Source organism: Oncorhynchus mykiss, chromosome 11 (assembly GCF_057628025.1).
Source record: "Oncorhynchus mykiss isolate SJ-2025 chromosome 11, ASM5762802v1, whole genome shotgun sequence".
Classification (NCBI taxonomy): Eukaryota; Metazoa; Chordata; class Actinopteri; order Salmoniformes; family Salmonidae; genus Oncorhynchus; species Oncorhynchus mykiss.
In genome coordinates, this window is record NC_143032.1 from 13851226 (window position 1) to 13874419 (window position 23194).

The 23194-nt window shown below is 43.0% G+C and overlaps 1 protein-coding gene across 4 annotated transcripts in view; it reads left to right on the plus strand.

The window, feature by feature from the left end:
- dpp6a (dipeptidyl-peptidase 6a) overlaps nucleotides 1–23194 on the plus strand; it is a 359154-nt gene that overhangs the window by 285453 nt on the left and 50507 nt on the right. For 3 of the 4 annotated variants that reach the window (XM_036934924.2, XM_036934926.2, XM_036934925.2), the window contains 5 exons: nucleotides 13231–13325; nucleotides 13689–13763; nucleotides 15041–15093; nucleotides 15590–15671; nucleotides 18615–18735. In XM_036934924.2, coding sequence (XP_036790819.2) covers nucleotides 13231–13325; nucleotides 13689–13763; nucleotides 15041–15093; nucleotides 15590–15671; nucleotides 18615–18735 — 426 coding nt within the window. Of the gene's footprint in view, nucleotides 1–3661; nucleotides 8545–13230; nucleotides 13326–13688; nucleotides 13764–15040; nucleotides 15094–15589; nucleotides 15672–18614; nucleotides 18736–23194 lie in introns of those variants that run through there. The other variant, XM_090189453.1, reaches the window with a different exon arrangement.

The window sequence follows — 23194 nt, forward strand, 5'->3', positions numbered from 1 at the left end:
TATAGAGCTTCCTTTCTTCATTCCTTCCTTCCCCTCCTTGATATAATTACTAATCTGACTCATTTAGATGGTTGAAAGCAAGGTCTCTAAACATACTGCTTTCACCAATTCAGTTATATCTGATCAGTAGTGACTCGCTTGTTCCTGGTGTTTCTCATGACCCACAAAATAGTCAAAACAATTAAAGTCAATGAGTTGCAGCAAACTGTACTAGAACAGGGGTAATATGCATTGTCTGGATGTGACCATCGGTGCCTCTTTAAAAGTATTTTTTCTCACTGCATGAAACCAAGAATAAATACTGTAGTATTTTCCTTTTTTAATAGCATGACTCATTCTGTCACTTTGATAAGCTGATTCATACGTTCATCCATACATCTTCCAGGCTGCATGCAGCCACTGTGAAATGAGTTGTCACCTTAAAGACATGCCTTTCTACTGCAGCTGTTTTTGGCCTGCGAAGAAAGTCTTCTTAGGGAGCCTGTAGATGCAGCTGCCATAGAAGGAAAGAGTCCTTTGTTAGTATGTCATATTCGTTTAGCCTTCGTGATGTGCAGAACGGCGAGCTTTCAGAACTGTCAGGAACATTTGCAATTATTGGCTTCCGAGGACAGGACTGAAATTGATGTTTTTATTGTAAAACTAATTTTTTCCTGAATTATATATTTTCGCCATCCCTGTTTTCCTTAAGTGATAAATCAATTTCCTGGGAAACATTTGTGATGAAACCTCAATAATTTTTTATGAATAGATGATGTTATTTTGTCATTGATAAGTCCAAATCCTTTTTGGGGTCTTTTATGGGAGTATAAGGCTGTGCTCATTTTTATTTAATTTTACCTTTATTTAACTAGGCAAGTCAGTTAAGAACAAATTCTTATTTTCAATGACGGCCTAGGAACAGTGGGTTAACTGCCTTGTTCAGGGGCAAAATTACTGATTTTTTCCTTGTCAACTCGGGGATTCGATTTTGCAACCTTTCGGTCTCTAGTCCAATGATCTAACCACTAGGCTACCTGCCGCCCCATCATTGAATTCATACAACACAAGCGACTCATGAAGGTATTGAGATTTTAATAACCCTTCGGCCTTGTTTCATCACAATCTATAACAGGAACCTTGCAGCAGTGTGTGCCTCCATGGAACTCTCCTACATTGGCCTTGTCCCAGATCTCTTTGTGCTGTCTTGCCAACTCCTATGTTTATTGTCATGTCACAATGACCACAGAATTTTAAAACATTAATATCCTGTGTATGCCCACCCCAACGTAAAATCACAATCAAATGCACCCAGCAACAACATCATTTTCATCCAACAATGATAAATTCAATCCTGGTTAATGTTATGGCATGAGTTCTAGCAGCTGCTGTATGTCTGAATGAAGCAGCTCTCCGTGTCCGCCTATAATGACTCCTACACTCTGGTTGACCCCCTCGGTCCTGATGGCTGATGTATGCTAAACATGTAGGGAGAAGTGATTTGCTGAACGGCATCAAGCAAACAGACGCATGATTGGTCAGATAAGTATATTTTAACCTTGATCCGAGCTGATGGCTGACCTGGTGGTGATTTGCATTAGAGGAGCACCACAAGTAAAGTAGTGCCCCCTAGTGTTTACAGCTGAATTTTTATAGAGAGTGCCAGTCATTCATTAAAATTCAGATTACTGGTATGGTTGTAATGAGCTAGCAGGTCAGTCTAAATGTCCTTATGTTTTTGAATGGAATTAAGTAATTAATGCACCTGGCCTTTGGCCACCATAGTCTGTTCAGGTAAGTCCCCCTCTTCAAAAAAAAGACTGCAATTAAAAAATGAAAGAACACACGTTTAACCAGTAGCAGTGTGTTGGTAAAATCCCTGGGGATGCCAAGTCAGGGGGAAAAAGCCATATTACAACCTATGTGTTGTGATAATTGCATTGTTTGCTCTATAACCAACTGCTCTTAAATGCTAGTAAAACGAAATGCATGCTCTTCAACCGATCGCTGCGGGCACCAGCCTGCCTGACTAGCATCACTACTCTGAACGGTTCTGACTTAGAATATGTGGACAACTATACAGTGCCTTGCGAAAGTATTCAGCCCCCTTGAACTTTGCGACCTTTTGCCACATTTCAGGCTTCAAACATAAAGATATAAAACTGTATTTTTTTGTGAAGAATCAACAACAAGTGGGACACAATCATGAAGTGGAACGACATTTATTGGATATTTCAAACTTTTTTAACAAATCAAAAACTGAAAAATTGGGCGTGCAAAATTATTCAGCCCCTTTACTTTCAGTGCAGCAAACTCTCTCCAGAAGTTCAGTGAGGATCGATGAATGATCCAATGTTGACCTAAATGACTAATGATGATAAATACAATCCACCTGTGTGTAATCAAGTCTCCGTATAAATGCACCTGCACTGTGATAGTCTCAGAGGTCCGTTAAAAGCGCAGAGAGCATCATGAAGAACAAGGAACACACCAGGCAGGTCCGAGATACTGTTGTGAAGAAGTTTAAAGCCGGATTTGGATACAAAAATATTTCCCAAGCTTTAAACATCCCAAGGAGCACTGTGCAAGCGATAATATTGAAATGGAAGGAGTATCAGACCACTGCAAATCTACCAAGACCTGGCCGTCCTTCTAAACTTTCAGCTCATACAAGGAGAAGACTGATCAGAGATGCAGCCAAGAGGCCCATGATCACTCTGGATGAACTGCAGAGATCTACAGCTGAGGTGGGAGACTCTGTCCATAGGACAACAATCAGTCGTATATTGCACAAATCTGGCCTTTATGGAAGAGTGGCAAGAAGAAAGCCATTTCTTAAAGATATCCATAAAAAGTGTTGTTTAAAGTTTGCCACAAGCCACCTGGGAGACACGCCAAACATGTGGAAGAAGGTGCTCTGGTCAGATGAAACCAAAATTGAACTTTTTGGCAACAATGCAAAATGTTATGTTTGGCGTAAAAGCAACACAGCTGAACACACCATCCCCACTGTCAAACATGGTGGTGGCAGCATCATGGTTTGGGCCTGCTTTTCTTCAGCAGGGACAGGGAAGATGGTTAAAATTGATGCGAAGATGGATGGAGCCAAATACAGGACCATTCTGGAAGAAAACCTGATGGAGTCTGCAAAAGACCTGAGACTGGGACGGAGATTTGTCTTCCAACAAGACAATGATCCAAAACATAAAGCAAAATCTACAATGGAATGGTTCAAAAATAAACATATCCAGGTGTTAGAATGGCCAAGTCAAAGTCCAGACCTGAATCCAATCGAGAATCTGTGGAAAGAACTGAAAACTGCTGTTCACAAATGCTCTCCATCCAACCTCACTGAGCTCGAGCTGTTTTGCAAGGAGGAATGGGAAAAAATGTCAGTCTCTCGATGTGCAAAACTGATAGAGACATACCCCAAGCGACTTACAGCTGTAATCGCAGCAAAAGGTGGCGCTACAAAGTATTAACTTAAGGGGGCTGAATAATTTTGCACGCCCATTTTTCAGTTTTTGATTTGTTAAAAAAGTTTGAAATATCCAATAAATGTCGTTCCACTTCATGATTGTGTCCCACTTGTTGTTGATTCTTCACAAAAAAATACAGTTTTATATCTTTATGTTTGAAGCCTGAAATGTGGCAAAAGGTCGCAAAGTTCAAGGGGGCCGAATACTTTCGCAAGGCACTGTAAATACCTAGGTGTCTGGCTAGACTGTAAACTCTCCTTCCAGACTCATACTAAGCTTCTCCAATCCAAAATGACATCTAGAATCGGCTACCTATTTCGCAACAAAGCCTCCTTCGCTCATGCTGCCAACCATACCCTCGTAAAACTGACTATCCTACCGATCCTTGACTTTGGCGATGTCATTTGCAAAATAGCCTCCAACATTCTACTCAGCAAATTGGATGCATTCTATCACAGTGCCATCCGTTTTGTCACCAAAGCCCCACATACTACCCACCACTGCGACCTGTATGCTCTCGTTGGCTGGTCCTCGCTACATATTCGTCGCCAAACCCACTGGCTCCAAGTCATCTATAAGTCTTTGCTAGGTAAAGCCCTGCTTGATGTCACTTGTTAAATCTACTTTAATTAGTGTGGATGAAGGGGAGGAGACAGGTTAAATAAGAATTTTTAAACCTTGAGACAACTGAGACATGGATTGTGTATGTGTGCCATTCAGAGGGTGAATGGGCAAGACATTCACCCTTTGAACGGGGTATAGAACTACGTGCCAGGCGAGAGTTGGCCTCTCGGTTAAGTGGGCGGATGTTAAGGAGTTTGGCGTGTTATGTTTTGGAGGACACATGACTCAACCTTCGCCTCTCCAGAGCCCGTTAGGGAGTTGCGGTGAGTTGCAGCGAAAAATTATAATAATTATATCAAGGGAGGCCAAATGCTTGCTGGCTTCCCTTGCTATTGAATTCAATGCTACAGGCGGCAAAAATGTCATGCACTTTTAGCCCGGGCTAGTCATACTGAGACAGAGAGGCGTGTTTCACTCACTCAGATGCTTTCTCCAGTGAGATACATTCAGCCTCTTGAAGCAAAATTATGAAACAAAGAGAGATCAATTATTTTCTATGTTTTTAAGATGCATTTATTGGTACACTTTTTGGGGAAGCCTGGCTTCCATTGGCATCCACGCCACTGCGTTTAACCTCATTGACTAGCGCTAGTAATTGAAAAGGAAACTCCTTCTGCTTACTCAGCCACCCACAGCCCTGTTATGGTTTATGATCTTTCTTTCTGGACCGGCTGCAACTCAAAATCATCAAGTTGATGTTTGAAGAGGGATAGATAGCATTGGTCATCGCCAGAGTTTCATGTAAGTGTAACGGCAGATTTCCTCATCTTCGTCTGAAGAGGAGTAAGGATCGGACCAAGATGCGGTGTGGTAAGTGTTCATGACGATTTTTATAAGAAGAGCACTGAACACTATGAAATACAAAAACAATAAACTAATACGTGAAATAACCAAACCGAAACAGTACCGTGTGGCGACAAACATACACACGGAAACAACCACCCACAAACAGTGAAACCCAGGCTACCTAAATATGGTTCTCAATCAGGGACAATGATAAACAGCTGCCTCTGATTGAGAACCATATCAGGCCAATCACAGAAATAGAAAAAACATAGTAACAAACATAGACTGCCCACCCCAACTCACGCACAAAACAAAGGAAATAAAGGTCAGAACGTGACAGTACCCCCCCCCCCCCCCCCCCCTTAGACACCTTTAGTGTGTGGGATCTTGACTATGTTTGTGTGTAGTTGCGTTCTGCACGTCATGTAGCTTTATGTTTGTTTTTGTATTTTGTTGTTTTTTCGGTGACATTTAAATAAAAGTCAAATGTACGCCTACCACGCCGCACCTTGGTCCAATCCATCTCTAAACGATCGGGACAGTAAGAGACCTATGAAAGAGTGATATTGATCAATATACATCAGTAGGATGGTTTGGTAGTGCTAATGCTATTTAATCGAAAGAACCCATCTATATACACATCATTGGTTTTACTCTGGATATTTTAGTAAATGTCAGTCTGTTATAGTGTAACATGCAGTAGGCTAAGCATTATACCATAGATTAAATTCACAGCACATCTCTAGAGATGTCTTTATAGGCCTATGAATTCTCACTGTCCTGAATAAGAATCTTACATATCTCACAATGCCAACGTGTATTAACCTTTCCCTCCCAGCAGGCATTTGCAGTCAATATTTCTGTTAAACCAAAAACACATTCTATTCATGTTTAATGTAATTTACTCAAGTCTGCCCTATGCAAATGTTATGTACTCTTGCTTGTTGTGTTGTTCTGTGGCTCTGGGGCATAAAAAAAAATAAAAAAACATTTAAGCCCGTGAAAGCCATGATAAGGAGGTTTAATGTTGCAATTATGGGTCCGGTTTGATGCCGTCCGGTGGACTCATAGGAATCAACAAATGGGCCAGCGGTGAAAAATGTATTGGTGTTGCTGATAACCGTAAATCAACGTAAAACTCCCGTCCAGCCCACCGGACAGGAGCCATCAGCAGCTCATACACTTCTATTCACCTCCTACTTTGGGGAATGGGTTCATGCAACACGCTATAGAGATATGGCAAAGCTCTCTGTTGTGTAATTGTATTGTTGTATGAGGGGAGGCTTGTCTATGGCCCCTTTCAGAGATAAGGTTGAAAGGGGGATACCTAGTCAATTGTACAATTGAATGCATTCAACTGAAATGTGTCTTCCGCATTTAACCCAACCCCTCTGAATCAGAGCGTTGCGGGGGGCTGCCTTAATCATCGGCGCCATCAGTGTAGAGTGTGAAATAAAGGAACGGCCATGGGGGAAAGTTTATGTATAGACGTCCTCAAGAGGACTGAACTCAATAGAAAGTAAACTTCCCTCCATGTATACAAAGACATGCGTGAGTATTATTCACACACCTCCATCCTAAAAAATCTATCATAATTGTACAAGCAAACAGTTTTTTATTTTTTATTTTTACTCATTTTACCAGGTAAAACTTTCTAATTTACAGCAACGACCTGGGGAATAGTTACAGAGGAGGGGGGAAGAATGAGCCAATTGGAAGCTGGGGGTGATTAGGTGGCCATGATGGTATGAGGGCCAGATTGGGAAGTAAGCTGCATACATAAGACCATATAAATGTCTCTGTCACCTGCTGCTTACTCCTGCCTGACCACCCTATGACCTGACATGCTAACGGAAAGATTGAACCGCTAGTGGCAAACACCATTCCACTCACAAAGCCACCTGAAAGTATTCCCCCCACTCTGAAAATATTTTTAATTAGAGTTGTTTTAGAAACCCATTTAGTTTTATAGCCCATCTGATCCAAAGGGCATCGGAGATTTAAGACTGTATACGGTGGAAGGGGAGAGACACCCTTTTATTTTGTCCCAGACAGGCCCCTATAACTCTCTCCCAGCTGCGTTTTTTTAGCAGCCTAACCATTGTCCTCTTAGCCTTCAGGAGGACAGATGACCTGGAACAGGAAAGAAAAATAAATTTCACACCTGGCTTTACATTGTAGCCTCCGCTCACCTGTCGTTTAATGATACAACCCTGTTCAGGTTGTAAACTGGTTTTAATGTCGCCATGTCAACCAGCTTAGCCCCACTGGGAAGCTTTATCGAAGGGGAGACATCTCTCTGCTCAGTGATCGGGTTATATATTTGGATAAACGTATGAGTGGTGTGTTCCGTGTTGGCACTCAGAGGTAGTATAAAGCAAGCAGTGGTACATTGTATGAGTTGTGCGGCATAGTGCCAGAACTCAGGCGTTACAAAGGAAATATTGAGAGGCCTGAACAGAATGAATGGGCTGCTGCGTCTCCCCGAAGAAGAATGGAGAGAATGGGACAAGTAAATGGAAGCAGAGGGAGAGAATAAGGTCCTTCACATGGTTGGTTAAGTGCGGTGACTATAAAATCATCATATTCAGCAAGACAGATGGGCCTGGGAACTTAAAGGGTTTCTGATGGCAATCATTTGTCATCAAAAACACTTTTTGGACAGATTGACTATGCGTTTGGAGATTGAACCGGTTTGTTTTTAAGGGAATTAAACCTGGACGACAGAACAAAAATAGCGAAATGAGGGTGAGGAGAAGGTACAATTTGAGTTATATTTTAGCTTTGTCCTTGGTGTTTTATCCCTTACTGAAAAAAAAACAGGTGCAAATGCATAAAATATGTAGATATGTTTGACTAATAGTCCATGGATTGGAAAGTAAAGTTTCACGTCATTTTCCTAGAAGCTAGCCCGGTGGCCAGAGCTGCACTGACTGTGGATATGCATGTTATTCTCTCATTCTAATGAACCTGTCATCTTCAGTTAGTGCAGGGAACAGCTTGCCTGAAGCCTCAATGAGGCACACAGGTACAAAGCATACAGTCAAATGAAAGCTGTAGGGTTCAGAGGAGGGGATGGTAGAGTGCTAGTGTGAGATCATAGAAGCCATTAGAGTTTAAGTGGGAATATTCACAAGGTACTTGGTCTTTGAAGTGATGTGTTGTTGGAAAGGGGAATGTCTATGGCACTTTAACTAATTTTACAGTACATATTATTTATTTATTTCTCTCTCTCTCTCTCTTTCGCACACACACACACAACTGTCCTCCTGTGATCTGTAGTGAGTGAGGGATGTTGCCCAGAGCAGGAGACTGAATGAATAAGACATGTTGCAGGAGCAGAGGTGAAGATCACAGGGGGAAGCCAATGCCCTGGGCTAACACCGAGCCGGTCAAGGGAGCCCTGATGAAGACCTAGTGGAAGGAGAAGGAGGGCAAGATGGAGTGAGGGAGAGTGTCAGAGAGCAAGACTGAGAATTCCCTTGGTGGTGCGAAACAGGGATGAATAGATAGCAATGGTCTGAGAGGAAGCCCTGGTGTCTTTGAAAGGAAAAGAAAGACGGGAGTCTGTATAGCGACAGAGAGGGAGAGTGGTGGAGAAGAGGACAGGGTGAAGGCTGAAATTCTGGACTCTGTTGGGGTGCATGGTTGGCATGGAAAGAACGAGTGATCTCAGGTGACGAAGGGTGGTAAAACGGATAAATACAAACTACATACAGAATAAAGATTGGACTCTGAGGGGAGGAAAAGACAGGCAGAAAGACAGTTGAAAAATATGGCCAGCCAAGTGTATGTTTAGGATGAAGTTCAGAGATAACATATCTAAAGGGTGAGGAGAAGAGATGGAAAGAGGATAGGAGGAGAAGAGATGGAAAGAGGAGAGTAGCTTACCTTAGCTTTAGCTTTACATGGATACAAAACAGGAAAAAGGAATAGCGTATTAGAAGATATAATGGATTGATGGACTTCTTTCCCAGATGCTCTCAAGTGCTTTACATTGATATGTTGGACATGTGCTGATTCAAAGGATAGAAAAATAAAAAGTGAGTACTTAGGATTCAGGATGAGATTCAGTGAGACGGGACGAGCAATCAGGATGCACTATATTTTAATCTTTACTCCTGATACGAAGCTGTTAATATATTCCAGTAAACTGGAGAGCTGTTGATTGCATAATTTGCATTCATTATTTGACCAGTGCAATCTAAAAACCCAGAATTGTCAATCATCATTTTGTGAATGAATGTCATTGTGATGGACAATTAGTTATCCCAGCAGATATAGAATGCTCCCCATAACAATCTGTAGTCCCCGATTAACACTCTAAACCAGAGCTGTTTGCTCGGCCCTTATTGGCTCTTGACTGAAACAACATTCAGAAATAGGCTTTTATCGTCCTTGTCTGGTAAAGGGCAAAGTCATTGTGAAGATAGGAAAACTAAATTCACTTTCATCTCTTTGTTGCAATTGTTTACTCACTCTGGAGACAGTCTTTGTGATTGCAGGTGTAACTGTGTTGATTGTTTCCACTTGCCACTGCAGAAATATGTATTTAATGATTATGTATTTCTATTGGTTGGTTGAATTTACATATCAATAAGGTGTTATGCCATTGGTTAAGCTTGCAGATAGGGGGAGATTGCGAATGTCAATTCTTCCCAGTCTGATATTGACCTGCAAGCTATAGGTCACGTTCTGAAATACTGGATTCTATTTTCAGATTTACAATATGTAGCAGTTCATGCCCTGATGTGTGTGTGTGTATATACTATATATACAGTACCAGTCACAAGTTTGGACACACCTACTCATTCAAGGGTTTTTCTTTTTGTAAATTATTTTCTACATTGTAGAATAATAGTGAAGACATCAAAACTATGAAATAACACATACGGAATCATGTATTAACCAAAAAAATGTTAAACAAATCAAAATAGATTTTAGTTTCTTCAAAGTAGCCACCCTTTGCCTTGATGACAGCTTTGCACACTCTCCTCTTTTAAAAAAAGTTTTATTGAACCTTTATTTAACCTTTATTTAACCAGGCAAGTCAGTTAAGCACAAATTCTTATTTAAAATGACGGCCTACCAAAAGGCAAAAGGCCTCCTGCGGGGACGGGGGCCTGGGATTTTTTTTTTTTTTTTAAATACAATATAAATATAGGACACACATCACAACAAGAGAGACAACACAACAAGAGAGACAATACTACATAAAGAGACAGCAACATAGCAAAGCAGCAACACATGACAACACAGCATGGTAGCAACACAACATAACAACAACATGGTAGCAGCACAAAACATGGTACAAACATTATTGGGCACAGACAACAGCACAAAGGGAAAGAAGGTAGAGACAATATATCACACAAAGCAGCCACACCTGTCAGTAAGAGTGTCCATGATTGAGTCTTTGAATTAAGAGATTACTTATCACCCCAGTACATTCCTCTATAGCCCCAGTACATTCCTCTATAGCCCCAGTACATTCTTTATAACCTCAGCACTTTACTCTATAGCCCCAGTACATTCCTCTATAGCCCCAGTACATTCTCTATAGCCCCAGTACATTCTCTATAGCCCCAGTACATACTCTATAACCCCAGTACATACTCTATAGCCCCAGTACATTCCTCTATAGCCCCAGTACATTCTCTATAGCCCCAGTACATTCTCTATAGCCCCAGTACATACTCTATAGCCCCAGTACATACTCTATAGCCCCAGTACATTCCTATATTGCCCCAGTACATTCTCTATAGCCCCAGTACATTCTCTATAGCCCCAGTACATACTCTATAGCCCCAGTACAATCCTCTATAGCCCCAGTACATTCCTCTATAGCCCCAGTACATTCTCTATAGCCCCAGTACATTCTCTAAGGCAACAGTACATTCCTCTATAGCCCCAGTACATTCCTCTATAGCCCCAGTACATACTCTATAGCCCCAGGACATACTCTATAGCCCCAGTACAATCCTCTATAGCCCCAGTACATTCCTCTATAGCCCCAGTACATTCTCTATAGCCCCAGTACATTCTCTAAGGCAACAGTACATTCCTCTATAGCCCCAGTACATTCCTCTATAACAGGGTTTCACAAAGTCGGTCCACCCCACCCCCGGTGCACTTTTTGATGTTTTTACCCTAGCACTATACAGCTGATTTAAATAACTAACCCATCATCAAGCTTTGAATATTTAAATCAGCTGTGTAGTGCTAGGGTAAAAAAACAAAACGTGCACCCAGGGGGGCCCCGGGACTGACTTTGGGAAACCCTGCTCTACTCTATAGCCCCAGTACATTCTCTATAGCCCCAACACATTCCTCTATAGCCCCAGTGCATTCCTCTATAGCCCCAGTACATTCTCTATAGCCCCAGCACATTCCTCTATAGCCCCAGTGCATTCCTCTATAGCCCCAGTGCATTCCTCTATAGCCCCAGTACATTCTCTATAGCCCCAACACATTCCTGTATAGCCCCAGTGCATTCCTCTATAGCCCCAGTGCATTCCTCTATAGCCCCAGTGCATTCCTCTATAGCCCCAGTACATTCCTCTATAGCCCCAACACATTCCTCTATAGCCACAGTGCATTCCTCTATATCCCCTGCACATTCCTCTATAGCCCCAGCGCATTCCTCTATAGCCCCAGTGCATTCCTCTATAGCCCCAGTGCATTCCTCTATAGCCCCAGCGCATTCCTCTATAGCCCCAGTGCATTCCTCTATAGCCCCAGTGCATTCCTCTATAGCCCCAGTACATTCCTCTATAGCCCCAACACATTCCTCTATAGCCACAGTGCATTCCTCTATAGCCCCAACACATTCCTCTATAGCCCCAGTGCATTCCTCTATAGCCCCAGCACATTCCTCTATAGCCCCAGTGCATTCCTCTATGGCCCCAGTGCATTCCTCTATGGCCCCAGTGCATTACTCTATAGCCCCCGTGCATTCCTCGATAGCCCCAGCACATTCCTCTATAGCCCCAACACATTCCTTTATAGCCCCAGTGCATTCCTCTATAGCCCCAGCACATTCCTCTATAGCCCCAGTGCATTCCTCTATAGCCCCGGTGCATTCCTCTATAGCCCCAGTGCATTCCTCTATAGCCCCAGCACATTCCTCTATAGCCCCACATTCCTCTATAGCCCCAGCACATTCCTCTATAGCCCCAGTGCATTCCTCTATAGCCCCAGTGCATTCCTCTATAGCCCCAGCACATTCCTCTATAGCCCCAGTGCATTCCTCTATAGCCCCACATTCCTCTATAGCCCCAGCACATTCCTCTATAGCCCCAACACATTCCTTTATAGCCCCAGTGCATTCCTCTATAGCCCCAGCACATTCCTCTATAGCCCCAGTGCATTCCTCTATATCCCCAGTGCATTCCTCTATAACCCCAGCGCATTCCTCTATAGCCCCAGCACATTCCTCTATAGCCCCAGTGCATTCCTCTATGGCCCCAGTGCATTCCTCTATAGCCCCCGTGCATTCCTCTATAGCCCCAGCACATTCCTCTATAGCCCCAACACATTCCTTTATAGCCCCAGTGCATTCCTCTATAGCCCCAGCACATTCCTCTATAGCCCCAGTGCATTCCTCTATATCCCCAGTGCATTCCTCTATAACCCCAGCGCATTCCTCTATAGCCCCAGCACATTCCTCTATAGCCCCAGTGCATTCCTCTATAGCCCCAGTGCATTCCTCTATAGCCCCAGTGCATTCCTCTATAGCCCCAGTGCATTCCTCTATATCCCCAGCACATTCCTCTATAGCCCCAGGGCATTCCTCTATAGCCCCAGTGCATTCCTCTATAGTCCCAGCGCATTCCTCTATAGCCCCAGCGCATTCCTTTATAGCCCCAGCACATTCCTCTATAGCCCCAGTACATTCCTCTATAGCCCCAGTGCATTCCTCCCACTGTAAATTCCACATTTAACACTAATGTAGAGAATCCCACTTCTGACACAAATTTAGAAAATCCCACTTCTGACACCAATGTAGGAAATCCCACTTCTGACACCAATGTAGGAAATCCCACTTCTGACACAAATGTAGACAATCCCACTTCTGACACAAATGTAGACAATCCCACTTCTGACACCAATGTAGGGAATCCCACTTCTGACACCAATGTAGAGAGCTCAGGGACCAGCTGTCAGTGTATGGATCCAAGATACACTGCCAATGCACCAACTGGCCACTCTGCATTCAAACACTTTGCTCTCTGATATTAAGTGTCCAAATTACAGACGATTGCAAGGATATTGCACCTAGGACTATTATTCATTATGAAAAGTTTGATAGCCTTTGTGAAGTAATATTTCTTGCTCTGTGTCTTTGCTCTCTGTTCAACAGGTAATGAGCTACTGTATCGCACACGTGAGGGGGATGTTGTCAGGCTCAACATGGAGACGTATGAGAGGACGGTACTGGTGCACAACAAAAAGTTTGTGAGTCTCTACAACTCTCTTTTTTCTGTAGTGTTATTTATTAAATGTTTTATTATTAGAAATTTCCAGCATATCAAAGCACCCAAAGTGTAGTGAAACAATCCATCATTACCACATCATTTGATCAGGCTCGTTAACATTTTGGGTCAGTGTTGAAACCGCCAAGGTGACGACACACAACATTATGTCTCTCCGAAATCAGAAAGAGCCTCAAGAAGATTAATGCCTCTCCCGCCCATGCCCTGCACTGAGCAATCCGTCAAACGCAGTCATTCTAGGATTACCTTAATGAAAAACACTACGCATGGTTAAATGTAATCTTTTTGTATTATTTTTCTCTCTCGCTCTCTCTGTGCTTTTCAGGAAATGTACAAAGCCAGCAAGTATGAAGTGTCTCCTGACATGAAGCATGTGCTGCTCGCCTACAACGTGGCACCGGTGAGCTCTTTCATTTGTTTGCGTGTTTTTGGAATTAGCGGAATGACAGGCAAATATGTCATCGGTCTTTGAAGGGAAATGTGGTGAGACGGTGGGGGAGAAAAAGTAATCATGGTGTCCGGGTAGAGGCATGTCGCACCCCACTGCCTCTCAACCACCGTAGAGAGAAACCAGCTTAGTGGAACTGTACTCTTCAGAGAGTGGCCAAAACACAAACAAACCTCACAACACAGCCGGGACAGAGGGATGAGGAGGAAAATGGAGGGGTGCAGGGGATGGGGAAAACAAAGGGAGGGAATTGGGCAAGCAGGAGAGTAGAGAGTGAGAGAATAGGAGGAAAGGTGGGAGGTTTTTCTGCTACAGCGGTTACTGCATTATGTAATGGCTCAGGTAGCTAACTACTGCAATGTGAGATCCATGACACAGTCTGAAAAATAATTAGTATGTCAGGGAATAGAAGCCCATTGAGACAACAGGGAGGCCCTGGTGGATGGAGTGTGCTGTGCGTGTGTGTGTGTGTTAGACAGTGAATTTGTTATTTCATAATCGTCCTCCAGAGCCCTGGTAGATGACGGCTCCGTCCCCCAGCTGTCATTGCACAGGCGCACACACACACACACACATCATGCTGCTGCTTGCCCTTCACAGAGAATTTCTCTCTCTCTCTCTCTCACTCTCTCTCTCTCTCTCTCTCCCCCCAACTCTTTTTTTAAAATATTTTATTTTTGCATTTTCCAATTAAGAACATTCAAAACAAAAGTAAAAAGATATTAGACAACGATAGGACAAAGTAACAGTAACAGACGAGCGTAACAAAAAAATAATTATAATTATAATTATATATACAAACATACAATAAGAAAAAAATAATAATAATGAGACATTGGATCACCTGCCGTAGGCTACATATTATACATTACGTGTGAAACATTATGTGAGGATTATATAGAGATTCAATCATAGCGATTCTCCATATAGTCAATAAAAGGTTGCCAAATTCTGTAAAATGTCTTTAACTTATTCCTCAAGCAGTAAGTGATTTTCTCCAAAGGGATACAACTGTTAACTTCCGATAGCCACATTGCAACTGGCAGGGAGGAATCCAATTTCCATTTCAAGCGGTTCAGAATTTACTGAACGTGACTAATTACTAAGTAGAATACAATGTAATCTCCCATCATATGTACTTCCATTCTGATGGTAATTACTAAAACATGTTTTTAATGGCCAAGTCAATCAGTCTTCTTTATGACAGTCTCCAATCCTTCTTCTTCCAGGTGTACCAGCACTCGTTCACTGCCTTCTACATCATCTGCAGCCTGGAGACTCCGTAAGTGGCTGAAACCTACCAATGCTTCCCCTCCCCTCCTGTCTCCTGTCCGGAGCCTAGTCAGTCATGTCTCTGCACTGCCACCCCCTGGAGACAAGGAGAACTGCAAGCCAGGGGCCTCGATGACCTCATCCATCCTCACCTCCAGACAAAGACACAGGGCCTGTGACACCTCTAATTCTCTGCCCTACAGCTCACAGCACTTCTAAAGGAATTAAAAGTGGCTGTGGTATATAAAGCACCTGTATTTCTAGCTGTTCTTCAACATTTTGGACTGGGATGTATAACACTGGTACTTCTGGGCAGGAGCAGCGAAGGCTGCTTGTGCAGTGGAGTGTTTTTTTTATGCTTTGTTTTGTTGATGATCAACTAAGAGTATTTTTTAAAGAAGGTGCTCTGTCATTTAGTGAGGGGCAGTTCAATGTGTGTGTCGGTGTGTAGTGTGGATGTGTGTGTGTATGTGTGTTCATATTGTGGTCTCGCCTCTCTGCTGCAGGGAGACATGGAACCTGAATCCTCCAGAGGTACGGAACGCCCAACTGCAGTACGCAGGCTGGGGACCCAGGGGCCAGCAGCTGGTAAGAACTACAACTCCCAGCAGCACCCTCTGTCTCATCCGTACTCCATACCCCTATGTCACTGCTATTTGACAGAATCGTGTGTGTGTGTGTCCGTGTCTGATTCTCAATGGATAGTACAATATGAATGGACTTTATCTCCACATTAGCTATTACTAGGGTTGCAAGCCCATTGTAATTTACCAAAGTTACCAGAATCTTCAGTATTTTGGTAATTAACAGAAAATATATGGCAATCTATTGTAACATTGGTAATATATACTTGAATAACTTATAAAATATATATATCTATATTCCATACTGTATTCATTTTCTATATCGGTGTCCAAATTGTCAATGAGTTTCTTGTAGATAAACTATATGGTTCCAGAGAAAACAGCCTAATTAATTAAGAAAAAGCATCTAATCAACAAATGCATCATTTTTTATTCACTCTGCAAATCTTTGAACAATTTAATTTTTTCACAACTGACACCAATTTTATTTACAACCGACATGTTAAATACATGTATAAAAAAATATAAAGAATATTTAATTCAGAAACCCTCATATTAAACACTGGTATTCACTAAGTTGATGGTTTATATTTTAAGATAATGTTTTATAGCTTTGTCATTCTGTTTTATTTGAAAGTCATCATATTTCATTATTATTTTATATATGATGTGACAAGGCCACACAGAAGCCACACACCTGTGATAATCTGAAGTACCAAAAAGGGCCACTAGATGTCTTGAGATACAATCCTTGAAAGATACCAAAATTCTGGTAGTTTATTGGTAAACTTAGAAAGTTTCCAGTAATATACCGTCCCTTTGCAACCCTAGCTGTGACCTTTCCTATAGCTATTTATGTTAAACTATCACAAGCTACCAGGCAGTCTAGCCATAGAAAGAACATTAATAAGCATTAGTCTACTAGTACTCAGAGCAGACTATCCTCTGGCACAATGCAATTAATTACGTGTAATCTCCCCAGTGGATTAATTGGCAAAGTCAATTGATTGATATCACACAGTCTCTCCTATCATTACTCATTAAACAGCCCTGATTCCAACAGTCACTTTCGTTTAAAGGAGCTTTTCTCCCAGCAACAGATTCTTGCCGTTTGGGCTATGATACTTGTTGTCAACGATAAGATGATTAGGTGGGAGAGGAAGGTGTCTGCCAATGTGAGTTCACATATACTTGCATGCATGCACACACACTCACACACATCCACACACACTAACATCAGTCCATCTGTTGTCACATTTCTCAAGCCAGCTGACAGCTTAGTCTTACACTGGCCTCTTGATCTGCTCTTTACACACACACACAGCTGTTTCTTTACACACACACACACACACACACACACACACACACACACACACACACACACACCCACACACACACAGCTGTCTTTTCCCATGTTGAAAGCGGTGGAATTAGGTTAAATACACAGTGTCCTTTGATGCACCAGAGGGGAGGACGGGCAGCTGTGTCTGAGTCTGTGTGGATGAACACTGTTCATTTAACTCCAGCTTTAGCAGTAACTTTAATCATGTTTACATACTGCTTTACTAATTTCATACTAATTTATACTGTATTCTATTGTACTGTATTTTAGTCAATGTCACTCCGACATTGCTCATCCTAATATTTATATATTTCTTAATTCCATTCTTTTACTTTTAGATGTGTGTATATTACTGTGAATTATAGATATTACTGCACTGTTGGAGGTAGGAACACAAGTATTTTGCTACACCCGCAATAACATCTACTAAATATGTGTATATGAACAATAACATTTGATTTGATTTAATAAGGGGTCCTCATTAAAGGTGTTTTTCTTCTATTTTTTTAAATCGGAGACGGATCCTTCACTGAGACGCTGAGCTTTGCTCTTTTTGCTCTCTCTATCTTCCTCTCCCTCCCTTTCTCTCTAGAGGGTCTGACATGGTACATCTTTCTCTCCTGCTGTTGTCAGCCTGCCCACAATATGACCTCACATCTCCCCAGACTCTGTGTGTGAATAGTATATGGGAGGTAGCTTGGGTAGTACCTCCTTCAGAAGTGGGCCAAGCTCACTGTGTGACTCTCTGCACTGGCCTAGATCCAGTTGTTAAACTGGGCCTCAGTCAGTCTGCATCGAGGAGAACTCAAACACACCGGGGTCCCCCCTGGCCTACCTTGCCACATGAGCAACAGAAGTTTTAATTAGGAAGGATGGAGCTGACCATGAACTGCCCAGCAGGTAGTCAACACTTCTCCCAACAGTGGACAGAGAGGACGGCAATGCTGTACACCATTAAAGGATTAATCTGCAATTAGGATTTATATTGATATACAATATTGGTGTCCAATGTGTTGAGGAAAGGATTCATTATTCATTATGTTCTCTCTGTATTCTTGTTCACCTTTGTTTTCTCACACACAACCTTTAGTCCTTTGTTTTCTCACACACAACCTTTAGTCTTTTGTTTTCTCACACACAACCTTTAGTCTTTTGTTTTCTCACACACAACCTTTAGTCTCTTGCATACAAAACTCTCGGTTTCCCTCGCTCTCTCTCCTGCTTTCTCTCTCTCTCTTTCTCTCCCTCTCTCTCCTGCTTTCTCCCTCTTTCTCTCTCCTGTTCCAGAGTTATCCATCAGTACTTAGACCTACAGTACTACGGAGATGTAAACAAGCTGGCAGTAGCAGAATCAGAGCCAGGCCAGTCAGCCAACACTACTGCTAAATGTTTTACAATTCAAGTTGTGCAGTGAATAGGAAAGTATCTACACTATGGATAGAACCTTTTTATCTCATATTGGCTCTATATTTCTCATGGTTAAAGCATCCTTCTGTCAACCTACAGGTCAACAAGTTTAGTAATGCAGAGGTTACATCTTCCTGTATCATAGGTTATTTATTACACATCCTTCCTTTCTTTATTTCTTTCTTTCTTTCCTCTTAGATTTTTATTTTTGAGAACAACATCTACTACCGTTCGACGGTGGAGAGCCGATCGATCCGTCTGGTTTCCACCGGCAAGGAGGGGGTCATCTTCAATGGGCTCAGCGATTGGCTGTACGAAGGTGAGATTGGCTGATGTGAATACTGTATTATTGGTGTTCTGGGTGGTGATGTCTATCCCATTGCATTGTCGACCCCAAAGAATGTGGCACTTGAATAAAAATTATGGAGTTATTATTTAGGCTAGTCAGAGGTGCAGTGAACAAATGATTTAGAGTCATACCAAAATGGCGTTAAAAACAGGAAACCTGCCAATTTGCTCAAATTTCCCAGAGTTCTCACCACGGCTGTTCTACATGAGTGAATTAGCATTAATTAGCATTAATTCAGCAGAATTAATATTCACCGTCTGTTCTCCACTCTGATACAGATGTCAGGTTTTCTCAACGTTGTTTTGTCTGTTTTGACTCGACTGATCAAAGCTCACCTGAGTCCACCTCAGTGCCTCCGCCTCGTCCCCTGAGGACCAGACTGCCTCTCAACTCTTCTTCTGTTCCTCGTGTTTTATTCTCTCTTTTCTTCTCTCTTTTAATAACACGAAGAAAGAGAGAGATGGAGAACTGTCAGGAAGGGATGGAAATTGCTGTCTTTTATTTAGGGCCTCGTGTAGTGCTCAATGGGTGGACTGGCACTTGGGTCTCTACTAACTAGGTCTCTTGTGACTAGGGTTGCAAAATGTGTGGGACTTTCAATAAATTCCCTGGTTTTCCAGAAATCCTGGTTTGAGGATTCCGGATTTCTTGCTTATTCCCTTCTGATTTTGGGAATCCCAGGTAATTGAAAGTTCCCTACTTGTGACAGACTGTGACAGTCTCTAGTCTCTTGAACAAGCAAGATTCCAAGATTTTACAATGACAAATATTAATGTGTGTGCGGCGTGCATTTAAAAAGTGTCTGCATGTAAGTGTGTATGCCTGCGAGGTTGCTTGCACTAAATATTGCTTCTACACTCAAACTTTGTGTTAATGTGTGTAGCCTGTGTATGTAGTATGTGTGTGTTACAGTGTGTATGTGTGTGTTACAGTGTGTATGTAGTATGTGTGTGTCACAGTGTGTATGTGACACACACTTTTATTCCTTGTCCCCAACACTCTAGGCGACCAGTTTTGATAGCCTTTAGCCGCACCCTCATCCTACTCCTCCTCTGTTCCTCGGGTGATGTGGAGGTAAACCCAGGCCCTGCATGTCCCCAGGCACCCTCATTTGTTGACTTCTGTGATCGAAAAAGCCTTGGTTTCGTATATGTCAACATCAGAAGACTCCTCCCTAAGTTTGTTTTACTCACTGCTTTAGCACAGTCTGCCAACCCTGATGTCCTTGCAGTGTCTGAATCCTGGCTTAGGAAGGCCACCAAAAATTCAGAGATTTCCATGCCCAACTATAACACTTTCCATCAAGATAGAACTGCCAAAGGGGGAGGAGTTGCAATCTACTGCAGAGAGCCTGCAAAGTTCTGTCATACTTTCTATGTCTATGCCCAAACAGTTCGAACTTCTAATTTTAAAAATGAATCTCTCCAGAAATAAGTCTCTCACTGTTGCAGCCTGCTACTGACCCCCCTCAGCTCCCAGCTGTGCCCTGGACACCATCTGTGAATTGATCGCCCCCCCATCTAGCTTCAGAGTTTGTTCTGTTAGGTGACCTAAACTGGGATATGCTTAACACCCCGGCAGTCCTACAATCTAAGCTAGATGCCCTCAATCTCACACAAATCATCAAGGAACCCACCAGGTACAACCCTAAATCTGTAAACATGGGCACCCTAATTGACATTATCCTGACCAACTTGCCTCCAAATACACCTCTGCTGTCTTCAATCAGGATCTCAGCGATCACTGCCTCATTGCCTGTATCCGCTACGGGTCCGCGGTCAAACAACCACCCCTCATCACTGTCAAACGCTCCCTAAAACACTTCTGCGAGCAGGCCTTTCTAATCGACCTGGCCCGGGTATCCTGGAAGGATAGTGACCTCATCCCGTCAGTTGAGGATGCCTGGTCATTCTTTAAAAGTAACTTCCTCACCATCTTAGACAAGCATGCTCTATTCAAAAAATGCAGAACTAAGAACATATATAGCCCTTGGTTCACTCCAGACCTGACTGCCCTCGACCAGCACAAAAACATCCTGTGGCGGACTGCAATAGCATCGAAGAGTCCCCGCGATATGCAACTGTTCAGGGAAGTCAGGAACCAATGCATGCAGTCAGTCAGGAAAGAAGAGACCAGCTTTTTCAAGCAGAAATTTGCATCCTGTAGCTCTAACTCCAAAAAGTTCCGGGACACTGTAAAGTCCATGGAGAACAAGAGCACCTCCTCCCAGCTGCCCACTGCACTGAGGCTAGGTAACACCGTCACCACCGATAAATCCGTGATAATCGAAAACTTCAACAAGCATTTCTCAACGGCTGGCCATGCCTTCCTCCTGGCTACTCCAACCTCGGCCAACAGCTCCGCACCCCCCTTAGCTACCTGCCCACGCCTCCCCAGCTTCTCCTTTACCCAAATACAGATAGCAAATGTTCTGAAAGAGCTGCAAAACCTGGACCCATACAAATCAGCTGGGCTTGACAATCTGGACCCTCTATTTCTGAAACTGTCCGCCGCCATTGTTGCAACCTCTATTACCAGCCTGTTCAACCTCTCCTTCGTATCATCTGAGATCCCCAAGGATTGGAAAGCTGCCACGGTCTTCCTCCTCTTCAAAGGGGGAGACACCCTGGACCCAAACTGTTACAGACCTATATCCATCCTGCCCTGCCTATCTAAGGTCTTCGAAAGCCAAGTCAACAAACAGATCACTGACCATCTCGAATCCCACCGTACCTTCTCCGCTGTGCAATCCGGTTTCCGAGCCGGTCACGGGTGCACCTCAGCCACGTTCAAGGTCCTAAACGATATCATAACCTCCATCGATAAAAGACAGTACTGTGCAGCCGTCTTCATCGACCTGGCCAAGGCTTTCGACTCTGTCAATCACCATATTCTTATCGGCAGACTCAGTAGCCTCGTTTTTTCTAATGACTGCCTTGCCTGGTTCACCAACTACTTTGCAGACAGAGTTCAGTGTGTCAAATCGGAGGGCATGTTGTCCGGTCCTCTGGCAGTCTCTATGGGGGTACCACAGGGTTCAATTCTCGGGCCGACTCTTTCACTGTATATATCAATGATGTTGCTCTTGCTGCGGGCGATTCCCTGATCCACCTCTACGCAGACGACACCATTCTGTATACTTCCGGCCCGTCCTTGGACACTGTGCTATCTAACCTCCAAACGAGCTTCAATGCCATACAACACTCCTTCCGTGGCCTCCAACTGCTCTTAAACGCTAGTAAAACCAAATGCATGCTTTTCAACAATTCGCTGCCTGCACCTGCACGCCCGACTAGCATCACCACCCTGGATGGTTCCGACCTAGAATATGTGGACATCTATAAGTACCTAGGTGTCTGGCTAGACTGCAAACTCTCCTTCCAGACTCATATCAAACATCTCCCATCCAAAATCAAATCTAGAGTCGGCTTTCTATTTCGCAACAAAGCCTCCTTCACTCACGCCGCAAAACTTACCCTAGTAAAACTGACTACCCTACCGATCCTCGACTTCGGCGATGTCATCTACAAAATAGCTCCCAATACTCTACTCAGCAAACTGGATGCAGTTTATCACAGTGCCATCCGTTTTGTTACTAAAGTACCTTATACCATCCACCACTGCGACCTGTGTGCTCTAGTCGGCTGGCCCTTGCTACATGTTCGTCGCCAGACCCACTGGCTCCAGGTAATCTACAAGTCTATGCTAGGTAAAGCTCCGTCTTATCTCAGTTCACTGGTCACGATGGCAACACCCACCCGTAACATGCGCTCCAGCAGGTGTATCTCACTGATCATCCCTAAAGCCAAAACCTAATTTGGCCGCCTTTCCTTCCAGTTCTCTGCTGCCTGCGACTGGAACGAATTGCAAAAATCTCTGAAGTTGGAGACTTTTATCTCCCTCGCCAACTTTAAACATCTGCTATCTGAGCAGCTAACCGATTGCCGCAGCTGTACATAGTACATCGGTATATAGCCCACCCAATTTACCTATCTCATCCCCATACTGTTTTTATTTTATTTACTTTTCTGCTCTTGTGCACACCAGTATCTCTACCTGCACATGTTCATCTGATCATTTATCACTCCAGTGTTAATCTGCTAAATTGTAATTATTCACTCCTATGGCCTATTTATTGCCTACCTCCTCATGCCTTTTGCACACAATTTAAATAGATTCTTTTTTTTTCTACTATGTTATTGACTTGTTTATTGTTTACTCCATGTGTAACTCTGTGTTGTTGTCTGTTCACACTGCTATGCTTTATCTTGGCCAGGTCGCAGTTGCAAATGAGAACTTGTTCTCAACTAGCCTACCTGGTTACATAAAGGTGAAATAAAATACATAAATAAATGTAGTCTGTGTGTGTCACAGTGTGTATGTAGTAGGTGTGTGTTACAGTGTGTATGTAGTAGGTGTGTGTCACAGT